Source organism: Solanum verrucosum, unplaced genomic scaffold, assembly GCF_900185275.1.
Source record: "Solanum verrucosum unplaced genomic scaffold, falcon-dt-bn FXZP01000060.1, whole genome shotgun sequence".
In the NCBI taxonomy this organism is placed as follows: domain Eukaryota; kingdom Viridiplantae; phylum Streptophyta; class Magnoliopsida; order Solanales; family Solanaceae; genus Solanum; species Solanum verrucosum.
In genome coordinates this window covers 4,133,186-4,159,766 of record NW_026020129.1, presented here as the reverse complement: position 1 = coordinate 4,159,766, position 26,581 = coordinate 4,133,186, and the positions used below count along the sequence as shown (strand labels likewise).

The 26,581-nt window shown below is 36.3% G+C and overlaps 2 protein-coding genes across 4 annotated transcripts; one reads left to right on the top strand and one right to left on the bottom strand.

Moving 5' to 3' along the window:
- Positions 1 to 268: 268 nt before the first annotated feature.
- On the bottom strand, positions 269 to 6,484 carry LOC125826976 (protein AE7-like). Of its 2 annotated transcripts, none has more exons than XM_049506331.1 (6): positions 6,381 to 6,484; positions 5,811 to 5,978; positions 4,472 to 4,577; positions 4,280 to 4,379; positions 828 to 873; positions 269 to 466 (listed from the first exon to the last, which is right to left on the bottom strand). In XM_049506331.1, the coding sequence occupies exons 2-6, from the start codon at positions 5,932 to 5,934 to the stop codon at positions 366 to 368; spliced, it is 477 nt and encodes a 158-aa protein (XP_049362288.1). In that variant the 5' UTR covers positions 5,935 to 5,978; positions 6,381 to 6,484; the 3' UTR covers positions 269 to 365. The 2 variants fall into 2 exon arrangements, with proteins under 2 accessions (XP_049362288.1, XP_049362287.1); XM_049506330.1 differs by having other exon boundaries at positions 6,349 to 6,452.
- Positions 6,485 to 7,667: 1,183 nt separating this feature from the next.
- Positions 7,668 to 26,508, top strand: LOC125826299 (bZIP transcription factor 16-like). 2 transcript variants are annotated; one of them, XM_049505620.1, is made up of 14 exons: positions 7,668 to 7,910; positions 8,880 to 9,005; positions 9,109 to 9,165; positions 9,261 to 9,335; positions 10,080 to 10,169; positions 10,259 to 10,318; positions 10,480 to 10,649; positions 16,200 to 16,254; positions 16,511 to 16,547; positions 16,634 to 16,923; positions 17,395 to 17,472; positions 17,547 to 17,672; positions 25,179 to 25,462; positions 25,596 to 26,508. In XM_049505620.1, exons 2-14 carry the CDS (start codon positions 8,922 to 8,924, stop codon positions 26,404 to 26,406), a joined length of 2,217 nt encoding a protein of 738 aa, XP_049361577.1. In that variant the 5' UTR covers positions 7,668 to 7,910; positions 8,880 to 8,921; the 3' UTR covers positions 26,407 to 26,508. The 2 variants fall into 2 exon arrangements, with proteins under 2 accessions (XP_049361577.1, XP_049361576.1); XM_049505619.1 differs by lacking the exons at positions 25,179 to 25,462; positions 25,596 to 26,508 and adding an exon at positions 17,998 to 18,409.
- Positions 26,509 to 26,581: the final 73 nt, after the last annotated feature.

The window sequence follows — 26,581 nt, the reverse complement described above, 5'->3', positions numbered from 1 at the left end:
ACAATAAATATAATGACAATTATATCACCTTAAGAAACAATAAATTAAGAGTTTCTGAAAAACGATTGTATTAATAAAGGGTAAATTAGGAACAAAATGACAAATTATCTCTTGATTCTCTAAACAAGATAGTACTAATGGACAGTGGACAAGTAAAAGTTGATAGAGAAAGTGTTTTTTTTTTTCTTACGAGGCGTGAGAGTGAAGTTGGCCCAAATGTATCTATGAAATTAAATCATTGAATAAAACAAAACCAATCGAAAAGAATTCTAAAAAACATTCACAAGTCACAACAGGCAATATAACATGCTCAAGGAAAAGCCTTTAATCAGGTTGGATCTCCATACACCTAAACAAAAGCTTCATCATGCATACGATGGAGCGAGGCATTCGTCAACCATGTCAACGAGGTTAGGGTTCTCCAATGCTGCAGCTACGCGTTCTTTATCATTCAACTGCTTATTTACTGCAATCAGATAACAAATTATCAATTGCTGGATATAAAGCAAGCGCGGACAACTCTTGAAAAGAGCTAATGCTTTATGATACTAATAAACAAAAAGGTTGTATGGTTTTCTTTCTTTCCATCTCTTTTTGACTGGGGTATGTTATAGTAGTAACTTATATCAACAAAAAGGGTGAACATTTTGTATGGAAATAATAGCCAAAACCGTGTGCTATGTTAAAAGGAACGCGCCCTTTTGTGAACGCAAAAAAGGGAAGTGAGAAATACAGGCCTGTGTGGGTTCAATTAGGAGGAAGTCCAGCAGAGTGACAGCTAAAGAATTGGATGTTGTATGACAGTTACAGAGAGATGGGTAGATTACCTGCAGCTTCTGTAGCATGACTCCCAGGTGCTACTCTAATATCAACCTGGCAAGACAACAAGGATATGTTGTTTAAAACAAGCAGACCGAATACTTGTGGACAGGGAAAACAATTTAAGGAAATAGCTAGCTACCAACAAAACACTTCAATATTGAAATATTTGCATAATTGTTCAACAAGATATATGACTTTCAACAGAAGTCTTTGCATCATTATTTCATTCTTGTACTTAAGAATGCAACTAGTTGAAACTGCAAAGAGACCGGGTTAAAGGCCTGATACGTGTTTACGCATATCATGCAGGAACAACCCACAAATAGTTAAGCACAAGAAAATTTCAGAAGTCCATTGATATCTCTGGCAACCAAAAGAAGCTACCTGATTCCTTTTGTACCTTCCAAGCTATATCACAACCCATACCAAGCCCAACTTTTTACTTCTCAAGGAAGATAAACAAATTCTACGTTTTCTGGATTGCTGAGCTCATTTAGCTGTTCCTCGGCCAACAGAATAAACCACTAAACCTTCAAAGATTTAGCAGGACAAACAAGCCGAAATTAAAACAGCACCAAATTTAAGACTAGTATAAATGAGAGTAAGTTCATCCTACCTTGTGTAAGAAAAGGAGAAGCTGCTATGGACAGGAAAAACTTAGCAGTTATGATGACAAAAAGATCCTACTTTGCTCAGGAATAGGAAGATGCTATACAGAAGAACTTTGCAAATATCATGACGACTTTACTGTAGAGCAAAAACGAGAATGAGAATCCAATCTGTAACTTATCCTTAAGTACAGAGTGAAAGGGGTAGGAATTTTTTCTCCATCCACGATTATTGAGATTTTTTTCTTTTGATAAGGTGAAAATTATAAGGGTATCAAGATGGTACAAAGGGTATAAAGCTCCAACATAGGACATATAAGCAGCCTACTATAGACTACGCTTCCCTTCCTAACAAATCCAATCGTTGAAAGCTCCACTACAAATCACTCTTGCTCAACCAACTCAATCAATTAAGCTGCAATCTCATACTAGCTGAGATCATCTATATGAATCACCTATATTTATTCAACTCTATCAGCTGCATTTATTCTGAAACTAAATAATCTGTATTGCAAGAAAAACTGAGAGTTTCTCTAACTAAAACTAAAGATGCTCTAAGTCACACATTTATCTACAGCAGATCCATTTATTCCAATACTAAATAATTTGTCTTGTAAGGAAAAATTGGAAGTTTTCTAATACTAAAGGTTCTCTAAACACACATTTATCATGTTTACCTCTACATTTACATACAAGTCTCTAACCAGACTAAAGAATTATAAGAAGAAAACAAACATTTAACTGATTACTTTGCCTTAAGATGAATGCCTAGCCTATGATGACTACCTAGAAACTACACGTTTTATTAGAAGATTTTAGCTTATATGTTAGTCTGAAAGAGGGGGTCAAACTCAGGTCGTACTGTCTTTATATTTCATAATCTTTTGGTAAAATGCGTCATTCAGAACTGGCATTGGTTTGAAGAATCTAAATATTAAACCATAGTTTTAATGTATGCAATGGAGAAGAATTTTCGTAATATACTGATCAAACTCAAAACACTCGTTTAATAAATGGGAGACAGGAAGATAGCGACTCCAGTATCAAATTTAGAACTTCAGAGTTCAATATTTGAATACTAGATACCTAGTTTTCAATTGGCTAACGGGTTAAAGGTTAGGCTGCCATGTTAACCCCAAATTATAGGAAGCACAACGCAAATTTTCATATCAGGAGAACTGTTAAAAAATAAAAAAGAATAACTAGTAGTCTTCAAAAGTCTGTTCTTTTCACTAACTAGAAATCTGAAAATTCCCTTAGAATGGCTAAAGCTTTTTTTCTCTTTTGATTGGTAAAGTGTAACTTTCATTAATATATCAAGATAAATAGAGTGCTGGGAGAAGTTACAACCAAATAGAATGGCTAAAAACATTTAGGGGTATACAAACATTAAGACACAAGAAGAAAAGATTAGCTGATGTGCTTGCAAGCTGGCCCAAACACCACCGTTTAGAAGAGTAGCAAGGTGAATCAAAATTTGTCAAAAACTGTGACCACTTGGTGGTTTGAAATTAAAGTTTCAGACAATAATTATAGTAAACTAGTTACAAACAGTTGGACTGTTTTTCTCAATGCTAGAAAGTGGTTAAATACTTTGAAAACCACATTTTCTGTGAGAGGTGTAAATGAAATCACTTTAACACACACTTCTAAGTGATTATGATCTGCTTGAAAGAAGTAAGGAAAAAACGACACTGTTCGCTACAATATGCAAAGGAGTAAGTCTTCCTTCACTAGTACTTTTTTTTTAGAAGATCGTGATAAACAACTTAACATAACTTGACATAACACAAATTCACTGATTTAGTTACTGTTATCAACATTTTTCCCTATGGCTTTTATTCTTTCCACGTCCCTCTCAATTGAAACAAACCCGCAGCCACAGGTGATAAGATCGAATATCATTAGAGCATCTAGAAAGAAACATATATGGCCTAACAATAATGGAGTTAAACCAGAACTAAGTGCAGTTGTCATCAACTACTCATAAGAACTTGGAAGGGACTGGGGATAGAAGAATCCAGAATACAAAGTCAGCTGTGATTTTGAAAACCAGCACAACGCGGCTCAAAGTTTCTCAACTATTTCTGATATAATGATTTGATTACGATCTTACCAGGCATCTACAGTGAAGCTACAAAATGCCACACAGCTGAGGGATGTTTAAGTTAAGAGTAGTAAGAAGCCAAGAACCAGAAGGAGGTGTGTGTGTGTGTTTTCCTTTACTCTGTGTATCATTTAGGCTGTGAAAGAAAGCCTATCCATTTATATACTCAACGTACCGGAATTGAAGTAACAGCTTGGTTGAATTAATTTTTTTAGTGGTGGCTTGGTAGAACCAAATAAAAGCCAGATATAAGCTACTGATGACACTTGTCATGTTGAATAGAATCTACCCATGCCCAGTAATAACAGGTTCAACAAAAAGGTAACCACATTTGCAAATCGCTCAATATTTTGAAAATGAAATCCCAAGTGTATGATATGCGCCTGAAGATTCACTCAACTGGTGCCGAAGAAAAAACTTTCAGGTTGAAGTCTTTAATAGTTCTAAGAAAACACACAAACATAGCAGCCTGTGACATCAATGCTTCGCCCAGCTCTACAGGTATAGCCTCTTTTCCATGGCTTTTGGGAATTATTGACTTCTATAATAATGTCATAATATCACATCAATTTTTAGCATAACATTCTATCAATTGTAATATCTTTTTTTAAAAGCTGAAAGGAGGGATGCAACACGAGGACTTCTCAGCAGGCACCCTCTATCAATTGTAATATCAGTTTTACAGGATAAGATGTGTAACATTATGAGTGTGTTGAATCAGAACAGAAGGGTGATAAAGCACCTTATAACGGGAAGGCAAACTTCGCATAAGCTTCACACGCAAGCATAATCCAATAACAGTCGCCATGCTGCAATGTTCCACGGTAGGCGTGAATGTGACCCTGAATCAAGAACTTCCTCTTCTTAGACAATGCAAAAATGCCACCTATTAGGAATCAAAATAGAAACATATGAAGTGGATTCATTTTCTCACCTTACATAGCTTCGCTGGTCATCTACGTCAACCGCATCTTCTGTTATAACTTTCAGCTCTTCCAGAGAATAGGGATGCTCTGGATCTTTTATATCTCTAATATGGTGTAAGAATGTTAAGGAATGATTAAATTTTCATTACTATGAAGTTTCCCTGACAAATGAAACTTAATACTTGCTTAGTTCTCTTCGAAATGATACAATGAACAAACAGGCTGGAAAATAGTTAGAAGGAATCCTATAAAATACAAAATCAAAGGTATTATACTCATATTAATCGCTGAATAACGCTGGCATTTCTGAAGCAAGGGAAAAGTATGAAACTATGCAAAGGTTCATCAAGCAGGGTAAAGTGAATATTGGAATTATGTGGAAGGAATTGGTTGGACTGATCCATGTTTTAATTGAATAGGAAGTATACAAAATAGTTGGTCACTGATTGTACAGTATCACCTCAAATCAGAACTGAAGGCAGCATGACCCTAACGCTTTTCATGACATCTGTTCCTAATATATTCTACCATTTTCTAGGAATAGCAAAACAATGTGTACTTCGATTCCAAAAATGTAAAACAAATATCGAAGGTGCAAATAATGCATGCCCTCCTCACCCCATCCCACCCTCACCCACCCACCCCACACACAAATCCAGGGAAAAGCAAAATAAGGACAAGAAAATCATATGTCAACCTCTTTAGTGAAAGGCTTTCAGAAAAATCAAAATAAAGATAGCTATCATCATGTTTCTACAGAAATGGAGCTTCGTGACTGACATGTACACTTATCCCACTATATTTCCCCTCTTTCAGTACTGGCTACTTCAATCCAACTTCATTCTCTGGGATTTAGCCAAAATAATAGAGTGACAAAATAATAATCAATCTTATCATACCAGAAAAGAGAAAGCTTAAGTTTATAAGCCTTCATCAAAAAAAAAGAAGAGAAATCTTATAAACATATTTCGTGCACCAAGGTACAAAAGGATTTTTCACTTCATCTTTCACACTGAACTACATGGCACAACAATAAATATCACAAACAACTAGTATAAGGGAATAAGGAATCAACTCTAGTTTGCAAATTTAAACACCTCCTCTAGGTATTTTGCAGTGTAATATGTTAATGCTACACAGAAACTTAGTGTGCTGGTTGTATGGGTAATATGTACTGCCCTTTGAATCTGAATGATCATATTCTGAAGTGGATGAGTTCTAGCCTCATAGATATTCCCTTAACATATAAAGATTAATTTCAAGCCTGGCATAACAAATTAAGAACAACATCCAATTTCAATCATAGTTAGCACAAGAACCATAGAATGCAATCATTCAGAAGGATATCAAAAATTTCTAGCTGGTCGATAGGTTCAGCTGCATATTCATCCAGAACAGCTCTGGCACCTCTATCTCGCCGCTCCTTCTTTTCATACACAACAGGGTTGGCATTTATTAATTCAGAAACCATTTTCAGTGCTGGCTTGTATAAGATTCACCCTCCAATACTGATATCTGTAAAGAAGTATACACAAAGCCAAATTCTAAGATAAATAAATAAATAAACAAGCCTAAAAGGTCATCAACTAAAAATTGCATCTTTTCTTTCACAAAAACAAAATAAAAAAATACACTTCCCACCATTATCAAAACTGAAGCAAACAATGAATTAACATATGCTCAGTTGCCAAAAGAATCAAATTAACAGACCTACCCTACATAAACTAGAACAAGACGATTACTTTATAGTCTATACCCACATGAATAAACATACAAAATCACAAATTTTCACTAGGGTCAGGGGAATTTTTCAAGAAACAATAATAGGCACATGGGGTCAAGTTAAAAATCACAACTTTTCAAGAAAGTATATGTTTTTACTTACGGGCTCAATTTCCAATCTGTAAAAAACAGTACCTGTTGTAGGAGAGAATTAAGAATGAGCTAAGCCAAGAGGATGTTGGCGGGTAATAACAACTCCCAAATCTTTGGGACCTAAAAACATCCAAGTAGTAAAATTTTATCTTTTTTCTTTCTATTGCAACAGGAAGCAAATTTGTGGGAAGTTTCCTTTTATGGGGCATGAGGTTATTAAAATTACATAACAATACACTTCTTTTTTCTTTCATGTAAATTGGTCCCTTATATTATAATTAAATCAACGTAATAGGAAAAAAAATCATTTGTTTGTATTTAAGAGAAAAAAAATCTTTATTTTCTTATCTTCTTAGCCAAATGCACACTAATAGAAATTATATTTTCCACAGAGCCAAAAGCTTTACACCATCCCTTCTTAATAAGGGCATGTGTTGATTTTTTTCTTTATTAAGTAAGGATAAACATAGATATCGAAAAATCATATTGAATTGAATTAATTTAGATTTTTTGATTAGATTTGGATTTTTTTTTTAAATCAAAAGTTTGATTCTTTAATTTGGTGTTTAATATAAGGGTCTCGGTACTGCGGTGCACCAAAAAATCGAATTTTTATTAAATATTTATTTTTTATTAAATTATATATATATAAGGGCATTTCTTTAATAAAAAACAAAAGTCACGCAACATTTAGATCATCCAAAAACAAATCAAAGTAGCAACATATTTACAATTCAGATAGTTAACTCCAAATATTAATTTTCCTGAGGAATTCATATGTATTTTTGTCGATGTACATCATGTAAAAGAACATATCTTTGTCCTTGTTTTTCTCGAGCAATAGTATGAGACACAATGTTCTAAATATGGTCTTTTCAGCACAAGTGTTTCATGGTGCGACACATCATTACTTAACATGATTTTAATTTTTAAGTGTCTTATACTTTGATTTGATCCTCATTTTATTTTTCCATTCACACCGAAAAATCATTTTGAAAACATTGAATCAAAACAAAATGAAGTTGAAAATAATTGAACTGAATCAAAATTAAAATCCGAAAGATCAAACTAAAGTATGATAAAATCAAACCAAAGAATCATAGGCCAAGTAGCCAACCCGACCCGTTTTCCAGGTTTATTTTGTTTCGATCTTGTTGTCCAAATAAACGTTGTACAAAGTTTATTTACTGAAAAAAAAAAAAAAACATAATAATACATAAACGAATCTGAGCCGTTGAAATTAGTCCACCTCACGGTCAATTGCGCCACGTCACTAATCAATTCAACGATCGATCGAAATTACAACTCCTCCGCAAATCGACGGGACAGTGACGCTCCGTCTGGCCAATTTTCCCCCAAAACAAAGCCCTAACTTCCTAACTTTCTCTCTCTAAAAATTCTCCCCTATTTCTCTCTTAATCTTCCATTTTTTCGGAATTTTCCCTCAATTTCACTCCATTTGATTATCGTTGGGTACGCTGTTCAAGTTAAAACCAGTCCTTCTCGGAGTTATACTACAGCTGAAGCAGACCCAAATTTTCAGATTCACTGGTGTCTCTGTTTATCTTCCCGGTAATTGATTTTACGAAGCTTTACATGTTTAAAGGTCACTTTTTGGGGGTTGGAGGGCGGGGGAGGGGATGTTCGACCCCCCACCACTAGGGTGAGGGTGTGGGCAGCTCAGCAACCGAGCTACACCTATTTGTTTTTAGAGGTCTTTTTTGTGGGTTTAGTCGTTTTTCTTGTTTGCATAAACTGGACGTAGACTTTGAGCTTTTATGGTTTTCTGTAGACAGTTTTCAATTTTTCAGTTCGGATTTTGGAGATTACAGTTAGGTAGATAGCAAATCTGTGTGAACGGACACTTGGGATGAACGAGTAATGCTGATTTATATTTATTGTTTGGTGTAGTTTTGCAAATTTGGTAGAGGTCGTGTCCGTCTTTGCTCATGTGTTAGTTTGTGGTAATTTTGTTGTATTTTGTGTTTTATTTTCAGAAATATGTAAATTCATGACTTGGATTTGGTCTAGTTTGTGCTTTACTTTGAGAAATATGTAAATTCGTGACTCGGATTTGTGTGTTGAAAAAATGAAAATTTTGGTCTAATTTGTGTTTTACTTTGAGACACATGTAAATTCATGCCTTGGATTTGTGTGTATTGATAAACGATAAATTTTGGTCTAATTTGTGTTTTGCTTTGAGACATGTGTAAATAAATGCATTGGATTTGTGTGTGGTGATAAAGGATAAATTTTTGGTCTAATTTGTGTTTTACTTTGAGACATATGTAAACTCATGACTTGGATTTGGGTATGTTGAAAAAATATAAAATTTTGGTCAAATTTGTGTTTTACTTTCAGTCATGTAAATTCATGCCTTGGATTTGTGTGTGTTGAAAAAGATGAAATTTTGGTCTAGTTTGTGCTTTACTTTAAGAGACATGTAGATTCATGCCTTGTATTTGTGTGCGTGTAGAAAAAGAGAACTTCAGCTAATTTTCATGAGGAACTTCATTTATGTGTTTTTAGTCTGCATGACAGGATGGTTTGAGGAATTTTTTGAGGTAGTGGTGCAGTTTAGCCATGGGGAGCAGTGATATTGACAAATCCTCTAAGGAGGCAAAGGAGTCAAAGGAGTCAAAGGAGGCGAAGACTCCTAATTCACAGGTAACTATTTTCTTTCGTTCTTCTTTTAATAACCAGAGTTATTTATATAACATATGAGCTAGCCTTAATCCATAGCATCATTTTTCTATTTTGCATCATTTAGGAGCAAGCTTCATCTACTGCTACTGGTACAGTAAATCCAGACTGGCCCGGATTTCAGGTTGAGTTTCTCTGTAGCATTGTTACTCAGTCTTTTACTTCATCTGTTGAAATTTTATTGTTGATAGTCAAAGGACATGGATTATCCTCATGCAGGGATATTCACCGATGCCTCCACATGGGTTCATGGCTTCAAGTCCTCAAGCACACCCTTACATGTGGGGAGTTCAGGTATGGTGGATTATGAATCATGGTATGTTTAGTGTTTCCTTCATAAGTTAGATCTGCTGGCTGTGCATGAGGGAGTTTAGTCATCACATCTTCATTAACAAGCATGTTTGTTGGATATTTTAGGATCACCTGCTTGGGGTTCATAATGCTGTATAGAGTTCAATGTTATGATAATGATGGATATATGTGGTATTAGTCTGTGATAGGCAATGTAAAGGTGCTTGCAATCACCAATTCTGGATTTGAATTAGGAGCAAGTTGGGCCTGTACTTTACAGAATTTCAGGAAGCTTGTTTTATAATCGCTGATGAGCTTTGCTCTTAAGCATCCTCATGTCCTGGCACTAATTATTCACTGGTTACTCTATATCCATTCTATTTAGGGGATCAGTCATGTTTTGACTATTTGATGTTGTATAAATCTTCCACAATCCTCCTCCTTTATCTGAGTTCAGATCGGCTATGCAAAGCTCACAAATATGAAGTTGTTTACAAGGATGTCTGATTATTTTTCTGCTCAAATATTGTGCTGGTTTCTTGTTTCCTGCATCTCCATGGTTCTGAAAAATAGAGAGTTTCTGGTAAATTTTGCTAGATTCAACCATCTGGAGCCATATGCGAAAAGTTACTAAATCTGTTTTTTATTTGAATTTATTTGGAAAAAGATGTGCAATTATTTTGAGGATGTAACTCATACAAGTTTCTGTTTTTTTTCTTACCAATTTTGTGTTTTCCCCCTTTTCAGCATCTTATGCCACCCTATGGTACTCCACCACATCCTTATGTCGCAATGTATCCCCATGGTGGAATATATGCTCATCCATCCATTCCTCCGGTATCTTCTTCTTCCCTAGTAGTTTTCAGTTTGCTACACATTGCTCACATTTTATTTTGCTTACATGCAATATTTTCCTTATTAATCAGGGATCATACCCCTTCAGCCCCTTTGCGATGCCATCTCCAAACGGCATTGCTGAAGTTGCAGTAAGTCCAAAGCTAGATATGTTCACTGAATCTATGCAATGACACCAACGGTTTAAATTTCTAATTTTTCATGCTGCTTCTGATTTATGAATTTTGTAGATTAACACCAATGGTTTAAATTTCTAATTTTTCATGCTGCTTCTGATTTATGAATTTTGTAGATTAACACCTCTGGCAATGCTGAATTAGATGGTAAATCATCTGAGGTAAAGGAGAAATTGCCCATTAAAAGATCTAAAGGAAGCTTGGGTAGTTTGAATATGATTACAGGCAAGAACAACGAACTTGGTAAAACGTCTGGAGCATCTGCAAATGGAGTCTACTCTAAAAGGTATGGCGATACTCAACTGAATAAATCATTCGGAAGGAAGAATTCATGTAAAATAAAGACATGCAGAACGATAGTACCACATGGAGATGAGGATTAACACCCGTCTCCTCATCCTTTAGCTTTTCCCATCTTCTTAACTTTTTTTTTTGATAATCGAGAAATCCATCTGGGACCCGCCCTTTGGACCAATCACAACTTTCTAAACTCGGTGGATAATGGACCCGCCCCTCTACCCTTCTCCACTTAAATACCAGGCTTTGCTTTGCATGGTGTGGGGTTGAACTTGCGATCTAAGCCACAAATCCTCCACCCTTTTGCCACTCGATCTAGGCCTTGGGGGCATTACCCTTGAACTTAAAATGTACTTAAATATTGCTCTGATATGAAAGTCGTTCAGACTGAAGAACATGTATAAACACGGAGGATAGGTTGTATTTGAATTGGTTTACATTACTTGAGCATTTCATGCAAGTTGCCTTGATTATTTCTTTCTGCTAAACATAAGTAGCTTGACTGAGACGGTTAGTAGATGAATAAAGTATTCACCTTAGTTGGTAATTGGTCTCATGGGATCTATCAAGATTCTAGAATGCATGCTTTGTTGAAATCTTTTGAGGTTGTTCCATCATCATGTCTCCAGTTCATGCTTGGTTTAATTTTTTATTTTTTTTCTCTTTTTATTACCAAGAGATCTGCATTGGTTATTTGGGGCATAGTTCGGAACTCGACAAATGATGGCCTCGGACCTCTACCTTTCTCCATAAGTACCAGAGTTCGTCTATAGTAGGGTTCAAACTTGTGACAAATGCTTATTGTACGCATCACGTGCTGCACTCTTTCTACTGGACCAAAGCCTTCATGCTCCCTTTAATTATTCATTTATTTTTCTAGCTGCTTGTGTATTATGATTTTCCTAGATTCGTTTTTGGATAATTTATGCCATAAAAAATATTTAGTTAAAACTTGGAAGTAGGGTTTATTGGGACTGCATTCATAGAGCTCCCAATGGCCTTTTTTTCCTCTCAAAGAGGCCTCAGGCAGTGTTCGTGTTGAGAGCTTTGCCTCGCTTTATGTGCGCTTTAGTGTTGTCATTAAGGTTCTAAGGCAAATGTTTCCTTGCCAATGAGCCTCTTATGAAGAAGTGAAACTAAATAATTGATATTTCACTTTCTCATAATTTTTTTTTTCAATTTCTGTGGTCATATATTTGTCATTCATGTTTATAATTATTAGTCTTGGACTAAACATATATATTTGTATTCTTCTCTCCCTTTGCACCTTTTTTCATTCAAATCCACACTTTATTTGCGCTTTGCGCTTAAAGCCCCCATAGACCTTAGAGCTTTTTTGCGCTTTTCGCCTTTAATAACACTGGCCTCAGGCAGGGAGATCCTCTATCTCCATTTCTATTCATTATTGCTATGGAAGGTATGAGCAACTTAATTAACACAACAAAAGAGAAGAACTGAATCAGGGGCTTCCAAGTAGGTGACTTAAACAATATGGAAATCACACACCTCCAATATGTAGATGACACCTTAGTATTTTGTGAGGATGTACATGACCAAATCAGGATGTTGAGGGTAATCTTTGTGATATTTGAAGCAGTGTCAGGGTTGCATATTAATTGGGGGAAGAGTCTTGTCTACCCTATCAACACAGTGAATGCAATTGAAGGCCTAGCTAATACTTTAGGTGGAAAGGTTGGTGATCTTCCAACTACTTATCTAGGCATGCCTTTGGGGGCCAAAAGCAAATTAAAAGGGATCTGGAATGGAGTATTAGAGAAGTGTGAGAAGAGGCTTACCAATTGGAAATGTCAATACTTGTCATTAGGAGGCAAGACTGACACTAGTTAATAGTGTACTTAATGCTTTTCCCTCCTATGTGACATCTGTCTTTCCTATGCCAGCTAGTGTATTCAAATGTATTGATGCTCTGAGCAGGCAATTCCTATGGCAAGGTAGTAAAGACAAGAGAAAGTTTCACTTAGTCAAGTGGGAGGAATTAATAGTGAGCAAGGAAACAGGGGTCTGAGTATCAAGAACTTGAAGAAACAAAACGAAAGCTTGATGTTGAAATGGTTATGGAAGTTTGCAAATGAAGATGGCATGCTATGGAAGGATGTGATTACTGCTAAATATGGGATGGAGGACAAGTGGATTACAACACAACTACACAAGTAACTACTCCATATAATTACACTGTATGGAGGGACACCAGGATTCTATGGCCATTGATACAAGCAAGAACTAGAGTGAATGTAGGAAATGGTAGGAAGACCTCCTTCTTGGAAGACAAGTGGAATGGGACAATAGTTTTGAGACAAGCACGGCCTGTTTTATTTACACTATTCCAATGGCAACATGCAACTATAGCTAATATGTGGACTGAACAGGGTTGGAACATAGGCCTAAGAAGACAACTAAATGACTGGGAGATTGAAAATGTGACAGAACTGCTCAGCCATTTAGTAGTTCACACAAGTCTTGCTGAGGAAATTGGTGCGTTATTATGGCAGGAGGCTAGCAAAGGTGACTTCTCAGTCAAGTCTGCCTATAAGGACCTTAACAGGACAGGGGGACATGAGAAAGATTGGCCATGGAAGATGATATGGAAGCCAAAGGTGCCTTATGAAGTGAACTGCTTTACTTGGCTCCTGGCAAAAGAAGTTGTTCTAACACATGAGAATCTGAACAAGAGAGGTTATCTGTTGGCCTCTAGGTGTTATCTGCGTGGGGAGCAAGCTGAGACAGTCAACCATCTCTTCTGACATTGTAAATGGACAGAATAACTATGGAGAATGTTCACTAGCCTGAAGGGGATCACGTGGGTGAAACCAGGATGTATTAGAGGAGTACTTGGTAGCTGGAACAGGGATGGAAATGTTACAAATGAGGAGAGATGGAAGATTGTCCCAGCATGCATTTGGTGGTCAATCTGGAAAGGGAGAAACAATAGGAGCTTTGAAAATGTACAAAACAGTCTTCAGGATGTATGAAGTGTCTAGCTCTATTTTACTTTTGGGGTAAACATAATTTATTAGCTCAAACAGAAGACATATTTGATGTTCTAGATTGTTTGTAGGCGACAAATTTAGTTTTGAACTTTTGATAGATTGTAATACTTTTGAAGGGGAACTACAATGTTTGGTTGTAGTATTCCTGTGGATATATAGAGTAAGGTTATCGGTTTTAAAAAAAACCAAAACTATCTTGTCATAACCTTAGCCAGGCTGGGAATTTACTACCAAAAGAATGTAATAATGTCATATACTCTTTTTTTTTCTTTGGAAAGGGAGTCTTGGAGCAACGGTTAAGTTGTCTTTGTGTGGCCTTTAGGTCATAAGTTCGAGCTGTGGAAGAAGCCACTAGTAGTCTGTCTACACAACCCCACCCTTGTTTTTTTTCTCTTCTTTTTGTGTCAAAGTGCAGAATTTATTTGGTGAATTGGTTCAGCCCATGGACATCTTTGCTATTGACGTGAAAAGGTGCTTCTGCTTAATCTGCATGATTGTTTTGTGAGATGTTAACAATTTTTATAACTTCAAAAGCGCAAAGGGTTGTGCTGGCCATATTTGCGGTATATTGAAACTAGTAAACTATCTTCTTCCTTACAGAGACTCTAGTACTTTCAACAGAGACTCTGTGCCATCTATATATTCCTGTTTGCTCCAGAAATGGAACAACATGATGAAAGCTTTGAGATGGATTTTTTGGACAAGCAGATGAGATGGATTACGTTTTGCATTTTTAATGCCAGGTTCTCTGTCTTGGTGATGAAAGTTTCGAGCAAAATGATGGATAGGACAGTCATTTGGAGGTCTAGAAGGGCTTTGACGCTTCTTTTAATGGGTATAGTAATGCGACAGTTGCACCTCTTATTTGCAAATGAAACATTGGTCTTTTGTGATGCAGAGGTATCCTAGCTAGATCTCTTGAGACAGATTTTTGTCAGTTCCAGGTTGTGTTAGGCCTTAAAATCAATCTTAAAAAATGTGAGATCACACCGGTGGGATAAGTGGATAACACCAAAGAGACCGCGCAGGTGCTGAATTGCAAGGTGAGTACTGTATCTACTACCTATCTGGAGTTAACATTGGTTGAGTCTAGCAAAGATTTTCCAGTGTGGAATTCAGTTATAGAGAGAGAGTAAAGAAATGACTAGCAGGATCAGGTACTTGTCAAAAGGGTGAAGGGAAGTATGATCAAAAGCACCCTTTCTACCTACATAGGGATGGAAACAAGATTAGTTTTTTGGTGCTTAAGTGGTGCTGGGAGAATGGGTTGAGGAATTCCTCAGCATATATAGAGTGTCTTGCCAAAGAAAGATGCTAATCAAACCAATTTTTTAAGTCTCACAAGCGGGTGGGATTTAAGATTCTGAAGGAACGTATAGGATTGGGAGATCGAAGAATTTCACAGAGATATTATATAAGATTGGGAGATGGATGAATTTCATCAAGATATTGTATGGCTGGACACACTAAACAATACATCGGATGTATGGAGTTGGCGGGAAAGTGTAAATAGATTATTCACTGCCAAATCCTATTACAATAGGTTATCTCAAAAAAAAGAGAGGTTATAGGTGAGAGAGGAACATACTTCGCCTCATGGTTCTATTTGGATCCACAGAGCACTGAGAAAGGTATGTTTCTTTGCATGGTTGGCGAAAAGGAGTGTGCTTTTGACAACAAAAAAAATTGAAATAGCGGAGGATCACCTATGTTGGTGTTTCATGTGCAACAGTTTAGGTGAAGATGTAAATCATCTTGTTTTGCGTTGTAAGGACTAATCAATTATGGAGGATGGCCTTTAATTTTCTTGGGATGCAATGTGTGATGCTGGGCAAAGTCAATGGGCCATTGCGAAATTGGGACTCAGAGGAGGGGGAAGAGAAGTCCAAGGGCATGGAGTACTGCCCCCTTAGCAATCATGTGAGTTATTTGAAAAGGGAGAAATATGAGGACATTTGAAGGGGTGGAATAAGATTTTGTAAAATTGAAAACTAGTTTTTTGTTTCTAGTTTTCTTTTGGTGTTCTCATGAGGTCCCTATTTGTATAGAAGATATCTCTTTAGTTGAGAAACCATATTTCGGTGTGGGTTCTCTTTCTTTTGGTATATTTCTTGTATACGGGGTTTCACAAATTGGTAACAAATTATTTACCTTATATAAAAAAAGGAACAATATGATACAATTCTATTTTATTTTTTTGATTGATTGCCCTTATATTCAAAACATCTTGAATTCCTCCACCTCCGTATAGTGCACCATATGCAATCTGGTAGTTCGCTCCATCTTTTTTGATCTATTGATCCTCTTCTGTGTAACTTGACAACAGTCCAGGGCTTTTCCTGGCATTGCCAACTCAATCCTGCCATAATTAGAAAGATGTCCAATAACGTGTGGTCACTTCACAATGTAGGAAGAGATGGCTATTTGTTTCTGCATTTTCTGCATGATTCTGTAGGTCGTTAAAGTTAAAATGAAAGTACTGTCAGTTATTGAGAAGTTTGACCTTCAATTTGCCAATTTTGGGCTTGCAGTGCCGAGAGTGGAAGCGAAGGCTCAAGCGAAGGAAGTGATGCAAATTCTCAAAATGTGGGTACCGTATGGTGGATATTTTGATTTATGTCATTTCATCCTTGGCAGTTTTTATGGTGGATTACTGTTACTTAAAATCTTGTTTAGGCATACTATTAAATAGGCTTTCCATCTTAATGCATCAATTTCAGTCTTTTGAGCATAGATTTTTGGTCCGTTCATTACCATTGCAGTCGGTATGCATGCAAACAGTGTTGTCCTATTTACTACTTAGTTGGTACCATCTTTGATTTTTCTTGTTACTTGTGTGTAGGAGTCACCAATGAAGTCAGCAGGCAGGCAAGATTCAGGTCTGGTGGTATGACTTTGCTTTAAACGTTTTATGATAAGTTTTGAATTGCATTATCTGATGAGAAGTATGACATCTCTTCAACAGCGGAAGAAGCATCTCAAAATGGCAATTCTGCTCATAGTTCTCAGAATGGAGGAACTAGTGCTCCTCATTCATTGGTCAACCAAACTATGTCAATTATGCCAATGTCTGCTGTGGGTGCTGGCAGTGTTCCTGGCCCCACAACCAACTTGAATATTGGTATGGACTACTGGAATGCCGCTGCTTCACCGAATATTCCTGCAATCCATGGGAAGGTACCGTCTGCTTCAGTTGCTGGAGGAGTAGTTAATGCTGGATCAAGGGATATTGTCCAATCACAAATGTGGATTCAGGTATCCCTTTTTCTCTTCTTAACATTCTCCCTCTTTGCCAACTTTAACTTAGCATGTGGCGGATTAATTCTGTATTTGCATTTTGCATTATAAAACAAGACTCTGGTTCTAGATTTGAATATATGCAGGTGCTCTTAATGTTCATCATCATGCTAAACACCCACTTTAAGAGCATGTACTTCAGTTACATGGGAGGAATATGAATAGTGTACAATATGGCCTGTCATAGCCTCATAGGATTATTGGTAGAACCCATTTAATTTGTTCACACATAGAGATTTTGTAAAAGTCACAGATGTTTTGCCTGGGTAGTGCAGCTTTTCTGGGTACTCAGGGTGGAACATCCTAAATGCATTCCCCTTGGATGTCCCTTTCTGCCGTTTCTTACTGTGGACATGTCTCCTTTGATTTTCCTTTTTGTTTGTAATTTAGTCCATATTAACTGATGATATTTCTTTTCCTTGAATTTAGGATGAAAGGGAGCTCAAGAGGCAGAGAAGAAAGCAGTCCAACAGGGAATCTGCACGTAGGTCTAGGCTACGGAAGCAGGTACAGATAATTCCTCTCTTGTTTCTTTGTCTCTCTGGATTGACCCCTGACTCCACTTTGCCTTTCGGGGCCAGGCAGAGTGTGATGAACTAGCACAGCGTGCTGAAGTTCTAAAGGAAGAAAATGCCTCTCTTAGAACAGAACTGAGTCGTCTAAGGAGTGAGCATGACCAACTTGCTTCTCAGAATGCTTCTCTTAAGGTATTTTCTCATTTCCTTTCTTTAGTTCTCTCAAATGAAAAAAAAAAGAAAGATAAATTCAATAATTGTCACCCAATTACTAATAGCCCAACAAAGAAACTGAGAGCAGAAAGGTCAAAGGAATAATGTTTCCTAGTTGCAGAACCAATCAGCCTGCAATAATTACATGAAGTGGACTGTGTCATGGTTTAACACTAATTTCAATTTTTGGCTCACTTTATTTAATACCTTCTAATTGCGGAAGTGAGTTGAATTGCTACTTCTCTTTTACCTGTATCTACTTTTAGACACTTGTGTGTCATAGTCACTGGATTTGACTTTGCAGGAGAGACTTGGTGAAGTTCCAGGCCGAGATGATCCAAGACCTAGTAGAAATGACATACCTCTAAACAAAGATACCCAGCATTCATCACAAACAGAACCCAAACAGGGTGGTCAGTGAAGTTCTGGCTAGATTATCATGGATTGAAAAATAGGCTTAACCTAACAAACTTAGTAGCAACAGTCTTTAATTTGCATATTTATGTAGTTTAAAAATCTATGAAATGTGAGGCTTTTTAGTATCAGGATTCATTGTCCAATATTTTCCATTGTTTCTCAGTTTGGACCGATCTTTTATGGTCGAGAAACCTGGATAATATGTAGAGTATGTGACGGGTGGCGCGTGATAGTTTTGTGCCTAATAGGTGGTGTCTTTGTTTTGCTCAAATTTGTATGTACTGATGAAATAGTTGATGGCATTTCTCATTTTCAACTGGATAATATGTAGAGTATGTGACCGGTGGCGCGTGATAGTTTTGTGCCTAATAGGTGGTGTCTCTGTTTTCCTTTGTGCTTCCCTCAGATTACTGTTAGTGGCATTTCTCAATTTCAACTTTTAAAGATGTTCTGTTCTTTTGAAAAAGTGAATGGTGCTCTTACTGGGAAACTTGATCCAACAATAATTTTTACAATAACCACATACCTTTTGTGATCTCACAAGTGGGGTTTGAGAGGATGTACGAAGATCTTATTCCCTACATTGGAAGGTAGAGATGTTTCTGCTAGACCTAGGGATGGGGGCGGGGCGGGTTTAAGGATATGTTGTGTGGGGCAGATGGGATGCGGGGCGGGTTGAATTGGGTTTTTTTAAAAACTAATATGGGGCGGGGCGGATGGCGGGTATATGTGATTCTATGTGAGTTCAAATTTAATTTTAATTTTTTACATTAATAAGAGTGATAGAACATTATTTATTAAGATAATTTCTTTAAAGCTACTAAAATATTCAAGATATTAAATGAATAATACAATTTTTTACATGTTTTTCAATTTCCCTCTAATAAATAAATTTCGAAGTCATTATTCTATCAAATCAATACAACTTGAAAAAATGAATTTATTTTAATTAATATTATTTTTAGTATCAAACTTAACTAGAAAAAGAAAATATTAAAAAAAAATTATGTGGGCGGGTGGATTCATGAGGTGAGGGTCTATGCGGGGCTTGGTGAGGCGGGTTGAAAATGAATTTTTTTTTTTATGCGGGGCAGGGTGGATTAAAAATTTTGCGGGTTAAGTTTAACCCGCACCACCCTACTGTCATCTCTAGCTAGACTCTTAATTCAAGGAAAAACATATCAAGTAGCTCGAGAAAAGAAATATGAAAGTGAAGTAGCCACACCAAACTACGAAAGAAAAATGAATCTACTCTGGTAGCAAAAAATATTAGTAATTGATTTTGGTAGGTACAAAACTCTAGTAATTTGAACATAATATATTGAAGAGTTAGTGCTAGTTTAGCAGAAAATTAACTTTGGGGTTCCAAGAAGCTACTGCTACATTCATTTAATTTCTATGATTTTTCAACAATGCTTACAGTGTTAGTCAATTAATTAATGTGATTGATGATGTATAAGATTATTAGAAAAATAATCGAATTAGGATTGTGCTACAGACAATGTAACGAGAGAAATAGAAGTGATTGACACGAGAGTTCTCAAAAGAGGGACATGCTTTAATCCATAGCTAGTACTACATCCATTTCATTTCTATGATTTTTCAATAACACTTATAGTGTTGGTCAACCAATTAATGTGATTGGTGATGAATAAGATTATTAGAAAATAATTGAATTGGGATTGTGCTACAGACAATCTAACGAGAGAAATAGAAGTGATTGACACGAGAGCTCTTAAAGAGAAAAATACTTTAATCAATTCCGTTCATTACATAAAAATTATACCTATTATAAATTATAATTGTATAATTAAATATAGCATATGATTTGATATTAACATAGGAAAAAAAAAAAAGGCATAATACATATATATGCCTTTTAACTTGGCCTCATTTCACATTTATACCTTCAAACTTTGGGTATGCACAAATAGATACTTAAACTTGTATAAAGTTAAACAAGTAGACACATTAATCCTATGTAGCACAATACACATTTGAAGGACATAAATATAAAATGAGGCAAAGTTAAAGGGCATATTTATGTATTACGTCAAAAAAGAAGAAGAGGAAATACATCATTACCCTATTCAACTATAACGCTTTTTTTAAAAAGACACTTGAACTTTAAAAGGGTCCCAATACCCCTTTATTCTTTTTTCAGAGTGGATTAATTATCCCCTAATAATCCTACGTGGCACACAAAGTGTATTTCACTCACCACTAGCGAGTGAGATAAACAAAAAATTATTAGTTTATTTATTTTAGCATTTATTTAATTAGAAATATGATTTTCTTTTTACTCTGTTTGTTTTATTGTAAGCTTCTGTAGTTGATAAAGTCACAATTGATTGCTTTCTCGAAGACCATGAAACTCTTTCGATCATCTGAAGCTCCAGCAAAATCACTATCAGTAAAGCCAACTAAGTCTGCTTTTTCTCCTTTTGTGTAGAACAGACCATAATTAGTAGTTCTTTGCAAGTATCGAAAAATTCTCTTTGCGGCTAGAAGATGCATCTCTTTGGGACTTTCCATGTATATGCTAATAAGACTTACATCATGCATAATATCAGGCCTTGTGGCCGTTAAATACATCAAACTTCCCACTATTTGTTTGTAAAGAGTGTTGTCAACTCTTCTTCCTCCAGGTTCTTTAGTGAGCTTTGATCCGAACTCAGTGGGACTGCTGGCAGAGTTGCAACTTTTCATCTGAAACCTGTCTAAAATCTCTTGAGCATACTTTTTTTGTGTGATGAAAATTCCATCAGCAGATTGAACGACTTCAATGCAAAGAAAATAATGCATCATTCCAATATCCGTCATATCAAATTCAACCATCATGGACTTCTTAAAACTTTCAACCATGGAGATGTCATTTTCGGTATAAATTAAATCATCCGCATATAAACAAACAATGAGCATTTTTCCTTTATCATCATTCTTTGTAAAGAGTGTGTGCTCATATTGATACTTCTTAAATTCCTCCTTCGAAAAATAAGTATTTATACGACTATACCAAGCTCGTGGAGCTTGTTTTAGTCCATACAATGCCTTCTTTAATTTACACACCTTATGTTCTTCTCCAACCTTGACATAACCAGGAGGTTGATCAACAAATACCTGTTTATCCAAGTCCCTATGTAAGAAGGCCGATTTGACGTCCATTTGAAAAATGGGCCATGAGTGTTGAGCAGCCAAAACTATCACTAATCTGATAGTGCCAAGTCGTGCCACCGGAGCAAAAACTTCTTTTTAGTCCACACCGAACTCTTGCTTATAGCCTTTAGCTACTAAGCGTGCTTTGTGCCGCTCGACTTTACCTTCCTTGTTCATCTTTTTCTTGTATATCTACTAGATACCAATTGTCTTATGCCCTTTTGAAAGCTAAGTCATCTCCCAAGTGTCATTTCTATCAATTGCTGCCATTTCTTCATCCATTGTCTTTTGCCATTTTTCATCTTTAACAGCTTCTTCAAAACTGGTAGGATCACTTTCTGAAAATAATGCAAAATGAATGGGACCGGGGGAAGAATTCCATTGTCAAAGCAAAGGGGAAATCCTTATTTCTTTTTTCTTTCCTTTTGGTAGGAGAAAGACTGAATCTTTCGATTGATCAATTCCAGTTACTTGATGAAAAAAAAAGTTTTATTGTATTATTGCAATTGGGACCTATTGGCACTTCGACGAACAAGTTGCAATGCTTGCACTGAAAAATAAATTAGCGGTCATAGAAAATTTCCACTCCAAAACTTCAAAGAAAATTGATGAGATTGTTGAAAGAGAAAGAGATGAAAGCGGAGTGAGGTGGTGGAGGAAGATCGGAAAGAAGCGCGACAGCGATGACGAAAGACGGAGAGGGAATCGCCAGGGGTCATGTTCAAACGAAGTAGAAAATACCCTATCTGAATTAGAGAGAGACTTCCAATTTTTGCAGATACAACACATCTTGATTTCGAGCAAAAATTACACAAAAAGAAGATTAACCATGGGAGAAAATAGAAGAAATTTTGCTCGTATAGATTTGCCTAGCCATTTGTTGAGACGTGTTATTGATGTTATAGCAGTGGCGGCTTTGCGAGAGAATTGTCGCCGCCGGGTAAAGAACGACTATTGGTGTTGAATTATTTTTGAAGAAGAAAAGATAAATTATTTATTTATTTTTTAAAAATGAATAAGAAATAACATATATGAAAATAAAATTTTAAAATTAACCTAATTGACACGTGGTAAGTATTGATTGGTGTGTGTATGTACTTCCTTTCTTATACTTGGGGTTGACCGAAAAATGAGATATTTTTACCACTTTTAAATTGTTTAAGGGGGCTAGGACCTTTGTAAAGTTTGAGTGTCTTTTTTTTAAAAATGTTATAGTTAAAAAGGGTAATGATGTATTTTCTCAAAAAATTAAAGAGAAAGAAGTTAGAAAGAAGATTAGATACTTTTATAGTTTTAATGCCACGTAACCAACCAATGCCTTCTTCATAAAATCAGCAAAATTGCGGCTCCACCGTTGAATTAGCAACAGACGCAGTAGCCACTAGAAGATTCCGTACTTCTCCGAATCTCCACCTCCGTTCCCCGGGAAACCACCGGTCCCTCAGCCGCCGGAATAGTTAACGCAAGTGTCTGTAATGTTCGCTGACGTGTCCGTTGTTCTTCCGTCAGCTGCCGGCGGTTTGAAACACTCCTATGCATTTTCCGACTCCAAATCCCTTCTCTCTCCTTCTTTCTCCAAAGTAAGATGAGATTCTTATTTTTTGCTGTTAATAGTTTCATGTATGTCTATTTTGGCTTTCTAATGCAAGTATAAAAGAAAAAACAAAGAGAAGAAGAAATATGCTTTCGGTATGGAAAAACAATCGTAGATTCGCAGTGCTAATAGAAACTACGAGTTTATGAACATTATTTGATGAAGTTAGAAATTGATAGTATTTGTTTACTATTGCTATTTTAGTTGAAAATAGAACTTTGGTTGAAGAGTGAGCCTACAAGGTCCAATTCAAACAATTGATTGGGCATCCACATATGCTAATTAGTGTGGATTACGTAAGCTCACAACATAATTTGATTGAGTATTCATTAGAGAAATACACAATAGAAGAAAGAGATTCCAGTGGCTGCGGTTTAGATAATTATTTTGTTAGATTATAAAATTAATTGAACCAGAATACATCCTCCTTTATAGGAATGTTAATGAACACTATGGCGTAAGAGAGAATGTGCGTAATAACCATTTGGATTACCAGAATTATTGCAAAGGTGATGTAGAAATATGGTGTGCACTACTTCCTTGATTAAAGCTTCATGACTAGCTATATATAAAAGCTTCATGACGAACATAATGCAGATTGGAATGTACTCAGAATGCCCCAAGCTTAATATGGTATCCACGATAGGGTGGAGGGGCGCATTTAATCCTTGTTCTATTAGTTTTCAGTTCTTATCTTTGGCGCGGGGTAGAGCAGTTTGGTAGCCTCACTTGGCTTGAATACAAACTTCATCAGTTCTTAGATTTGAGAAAGAATACTTGCTTACTCTTCAATTTTGCAAGAAAATGTTGAATTAAAATAGTCTAGCATGATGATACTTACAGTTGTTGAGGAAATAAGTTGGGAAATAGTCTTAAGTACTTTGAACCTTTGGAAGTGTTTCAGGAAAAAGGCTTTCAGAGCACTTGGACATTGCATGTATCTCTTTGTAATGAACCATATGGTGATTATCAATTCTTAAAGTTAAACATGAAAATAGGATGCATGATCCCTAATTGGAATCGGCATGTTCAGTCCTTTGTTTGGCCCTGTGCAAATATAAACATGGTAAAGGATGTAAGCTCCTCTATCTATGATACAAGGAGTCAATGAAGTCCAAAAGATTGTCATAATGATACACATCGTTCATTTTACGCCAAAATGATAGAAATTATAGACATGTAGATTTTATATAATGAAGTGCAGTTGTTTACCTTCGAAATATCTGGAGTTCCTCTTCGTCCACATTGTCCATATGGTGCACAGAGGTATAGACAGATTGAAGTCAAAATGTATTTTGTTGTTATATTTTTGGTGTAAAGAAAGCTTTGTAGATGATGATGAATCCTTGGTAGATTTCATATGTTCCTTGGGAAGATCTGCGATTAATTTTTGTAAGATGAACAACTTTTTGTCTTTGCTTACAACTTGTAAATATGGTGGCACTGGCCAGCATTCCCTAAGCTGATGAATACACTGTTACCATTATTAAAAAAATAAAAGGGCTTACGTCAAGTAGGCTGAATTGGTATATTTTCAATTTGGAAATCCTTAAGGTAGATCTATTTCACGGTGCCAGATTATAAATATCTCTCTGAGTCAGCGATTTAAAGTTGCATTTGTTTCATGTAACTGACATTGAATTCGTAAAATAATAAAAATAGTCTTTTAGGAGCATGAAAGTGACTGATACAGAGGTAACCTATCACTAACATTTCAAGCTATATCACTTGTTCTTGAACATCGTGTGGTTTGATAAACTTAAATTGTGTAAAGATAACTTCTCGGGATTGTTTGTTTAGCTTTGCACTTTAGAAAGATTGGCTAATAAGTGCATGAATCATCTTGTTTGTGTTGAAAACTTATTTCATTAGCTGAAAAGATATAAAATTTGCATTTTCTCCTGTAAATATATCTATGACTAAAAGTTAAGTTTTATTTTGAATTCAAAAATTTGGACTTTATTTGTGCCGTTTTGTATGCTTGAGTGATGGAATTTGGGAACATTTAATCTGATGACTGATTTAAGGGCTGTTTCCTTGTTTACCCCTTCCTTTTTGGGGTGGGAGGCTCGTGTGGTTAATAGTATGTGTGTCATTGTATTCTCTGCAGCTTCATGTGATACATTTTTCCTCAAGCAGTAAAAAAGAACAGCTCAATTTGACCATTTAGCTGTTTATACAATTGTATGTTGATGTTCTTGATGGAGGGTCACGAAGGTGTAGTACTTTCTTGCTTCCAGTATCTCACAGGAGAAATTTCCTAAGTACCTTAGCTATCTTACATTTATTGCCTATAGTAATCTTACTTCCTTCTGCAGAGCTCTCCATCTTTTTCTGTCCCGAGGCTAGGAATTGGACTAGGAAAGGCCCAAACCAGAAGCTGGACGATAAGAGCAACAGCGTCAGGAAGTTCAGGAGGTGATTTGGTCCCAGTTGCTCCTGTTCAGTTGGAGTCAGCTGTTGGTCAATTTTTAGCACAGATGTTGCAAACCCATCCCCATCTGCTCCCTGCAGCTATTGAACAGCAGCTGGAGAACCTTCAGAATGAAAGAGATGCCCAGTTAAAGGAAGACCAGTCTTCAACCAAAGATGTCCTCCAAAAGTAATTTACTTGACCTTGCTTCTTTATGTTTGCTTAGGGTGACATATTCAGCTATTGTTTTCCTGCCCAAAAGAAAACAAAACAGCCAAGTCTATTTATGATATGACTCATATAAATACATTTTGAATTTCAGGAGAATAGCTGAAGTCAGAGAGAAAGAAAGGCGGAAAATATTAGAGGAGATTCTGTACTGCTTAATTGTACATAAATTTGTAGACAATGACATTTCAATGATCCCAAAAATATCTGAAACATCAGATCCTACTGGAAATGTGGGTTATTGGCCAAATCAAGAGCAGAAGCTAGAATCCGTACACTCCCCTGATGCATTTGAAATGATCATCAGTCACATATCTATAGTTCTCGGTGAGCGTGCTGTGGGCCCTCTGGATAGCATTGTTCAAATGAGCAAAATCAAACTTGGTAAGCTCTATGCTGCTTCTATTATGTATGGATATTTCCTCAAAAGGGTTGACGAACGTTATCAACTTGAGAGATCGGTGAGTAAGCCTCCTGAGAGTTTCCAGATCTCAACAAATCCTGATGAGCCAGCAGCACCGAGACAACTATGGGATCCAGATTCATTGATAGAAATTTACCCTGAAGATGGTGACAGAGAAGGTTTTGCAGTTTCTGATATTGAGGGTAAACCAGAGAGGCTGAGATCCTATGTGATGTATTTGGATGCGGACACATTACAGAGATATGCAACCTTAAGATCAAAGGAAGCAGTTACTGTGATTGAAAAGCAGACGCAAGCATTGTTTGGAAGGCCTGATATTAAAGTTTCTGGTGATGGTACCCTAGATGTATCTAATGATGAAGTTCTGTCTGTTACATACTCTGGTTTGACAATGCTGGTGCTGGAGGCAGTTGCTTTTGGATCATTTTTATGGGAGACAGAAAGCTATGTGGAGTCTAAATACCATATTATTAATAGCTAGAGATATTCTTTTGTACTTCAACAAGAAATATTTTTTCATCTTCTAGTTCTGTATATTGTTTACTCGTTCGAACCCACGAAGCATGAATTTTGTATCTGATAATCATCAGACTCATATAACATGTTTTACACATATACTGCTTGCTGTATGATACAAATCCAAATTTCTAAGCTTT

Coding starts and splice junctions, on each gene's coding strand:
- LOC125826976 (XM_049506331.1), bottom strand. CDS start 5,934: ATGGTTTCTGAATTAATAAATGCCAACCCTGTTGTGTATGAAAAGAAG. Junction 4,380..4,471: donor GACCAGCGAAGCTATGTAAG/GTGAGAAAATGA, acceptor TTCTTGATTCAG/GGTCACATTCACGCCTACCG. Junction 467..827: donor TCATGCTACAGAAGCTGCAG/GTAATCTACCCA, acceptor ATCTGATTGCAG/TAAATAAGCAGTTGAATGAT.
- LOC125826299 (XM_049505620.1), top strand. CDS start 8,922: ATGGGGAGCAGTGATATTGACAAATCCTCTAAGGAGGCAAAGGAGTCA. Junction 10,319..10,479: donor ACGGCATTGCTGAAGTTGCA/GTAAGTCCAAAG, acceptor TGAATTTTGTAG/ATTAACACCTCTGGCAATGC. Junction 16,924..17,394: donor AATCACAAATGTGGATTCAG/GTATCCCTTTTT, acceptor CCTTGAATTTAG/GATGAAAGGGAGCTCAAGAG.